This window comes from Vombatus ursinus, unplaced genomic scaffold (genome assembly GCF_900497805.2).
Source record: "Vombatus ursinus unplaced genomic scaffold, bare-nosed wombat genome assembly UNPS02014768.1, whole genome shotgun sequence".
NCBI lineage: Eukaryota > Metazoa > Chordata > Mammalia > Diprotodontia > Vombatidae > Vombatus > Vombatus ursinus.
This window is the reverse complement of record NW_020954546.1, coordinates 4,285,663-4,287,867: the sequence shown is the minus strand read 5'-3', so window position 1 is coordinate 4,287,867 and position 2,205 is coordinate 4,285,663. Positions and strand designations below refer to the sequence as shown.

General features: G+C 52.9%; 1 protein-coding gene across 1 annotated transcript in view; it reads right to left on the bottom strand.

Annotated features, from left to right (window-relative positions):
- LOC114043208 (trichohyalin-like) overlaps positions 1-2,205 on the bottom strand; it is an 8,799-nt gene that overhangs the window by 3,094 nt on the left and 3,500 nt on the right. The window contains 1 exon segment of the mRNA XM_027862239.1: positions 1-1,391. This exon segment is cut by the window's left edge and continues 4 nt beyond it. Within this exon segment, the coding sequence (XP_027718040.1) occupies positions 1-1,391 (1,391 nt within the window).

Here is a 2,205-nt window from a genome sequence, read left to right as displayed (position 1 = left end):
CGTTCCAGGCGCTGGAGCTGCCCTTCCTCCTCCTGGAGCTGTTCTTCCTGGTATTGTCCATCCCGCTGCTCCCGGCGCCTCCTCTTCTCCTCCCGTTCCAGGCGCTGGAGCTGCTCCTCCTCCTCCTGGAGCTGCTCTTTCCCCTGGTACTGACTGTCCCGCTGCTCCCGGCGCCTCCTCTTCTCTAACTCCGCACGCCTCTTCTCTACCTCCTGTTCCAGGCGCTGGAGCTGCTCCTCCTCCTCCTGGAGCTGTTCTTCCGCTCTCAGCTGCCTCTCTCTTTGCTCCCGACGTTCCTGCTCAGAGGCCTTGGCATAGAGTCGGTTTTGGCGTCTCTCGGCTTCTTCCTCCGGCAGCCACTGGACTTTGAGGTCGCGGCGCCGCTCCTCCTCTTGCCGCTGCCGGTCTCGTGTCTGTCGCCGACGAGCCTGCTCCTCTTCGCGTCGCTGTCTTTCCCGCTCCTCCTGGAAGCGATCGTCGACGTCCTCATCCCGCAGCTGACCGAACCTGTCCTGACGCTGCAGCGCCTCTTCCTCGAGCAGCTGCCTCTCTCGCTCCTGACGCCGCTGTGTCTCTTCTCTCTGCTGTCGGCGTCTCTGCTCTTCCTCCAGGAATTGGCCATCCTCCTGCCTGCGGGGCTTAGAGTAGAGTTTGTTCTGCTGACCTCGAACTTCTCTTTCCAGTTGCCACTGCAGTCGGAGGCCGCGGCTCTCGCCCTGCTCTCGGGCCTGTCTTTCTTCTTGACGTCTTAGCAGCTGCTCTTCCTCCAAGCTCTGCACTGCACGCTCCTGCTGCCTTTCTTCCCGGCGCTCTCTCTGCCGCTCCCTTTGCTGCCTCTCCTCCTGCTCCTGTCTTCTGTACCCTTCTTCTGCGCGCTCCTGTCTCTGTTGGCTGCGGCGACGCTCTCGTTCTAGCTCTTGTCTCTGTTTCTGCTCTTCTTCCCGGACCTGCCTCTCTCTCTGTCTTTCCCTCCCGGGTCTTTGCAGCTGCTCTTCCTCCAGGCGCTGCCTCTCGCGCTCCTGGAGATGTCTTTCTTGCTCTTGTCGCTGCAGCTGCTCTTCCTTAGAGGCCCCTGGCCTCTCCAGCTCCTGGCGCTCTTCGCTACGCTGCGGCTCGCGTTCCTGTTGCGCTCGCTGCAGCTCTTCTTTCTCTTGGAGCTGCCTCTCCCGGGCGCCGCGCCTCCTCTGGTCTTCCTCTTCTGACCTTTCCCTCCTTTCCTCTAGTTTAACTCGTCTCTTCTCTTCGTTCCCCGTGGCCTGGCTAAGCGCGTAATAGCAAGCTTGAGCTATTTTGAACACTAGCAAGAGAAACTCTTTGAAATCAACACGCCCGTTACAATCTCGATCTAGAAGTTGCAGGACCAATTCCACGGTCTGGGGGTCATGTGGTCTCTGTAGGAAAATAGAGGGAAAAGAAAATTTTGACAATCTAATTCAAGTTTCTGGATCCCAAGAATAGTATGAGAACTTTTAGTGACCCCTGTATGTTTTGTGAGGTTTTACTACCTAAAAGATTCTTTTTCAAGCAATATGAATATCGCCTAGAAGACTTCGGTTCAACTCCCACCTCTGATGCTTACAACTTGTATGACCATGGGCAAATCATTAGTCTCCTCTGTAAGATAAGAGGAGTCGGACCAGATGGTTTTTGAGGTCCTTTATAGCTCGTGATCTATGATCCTATGTACTCCCACTTCTACTGCTTATTAACTATAAGACCTTGGACAAGTCACTAAAACTCTGAGCCCAAATTTCCTCAACTCTAAAATGAAGGGGTTGACCCAGATGGTCTCTGAGATCCCTTCCAGCTCTCTCTCAGTGATTCAATATTGCAAGTCTTGTTGTCCCTCTGTAAGGTGGGCATTTTATTTTAAAGGTCATAGACACTGGGAATTGTCATGTCTTCTTGGTGTTGTTCAGTCTTTTCAGACTCTTCATGTCCCCACTTGGGGTTTTCTTGGCAAAGATACTGGAGTGGTTTGCCATTGCCTTCTCCAGCTCATTTTACAGATAAGGAAACTGAGGTAAACAGGATTAAGTGATTTGCCCAGGGTCATACAGCTAATAAGTGTCTGGGGTTGGATTTGAACTCCCAGTGCTCTATTCACTGCATTAGCTAGCTGCTCTCAATTGTCCTATCTAGTATCCATCCATCCACCATCTATCTATCTATCTATCTATCTATCTATCTATCTATCTATCTATC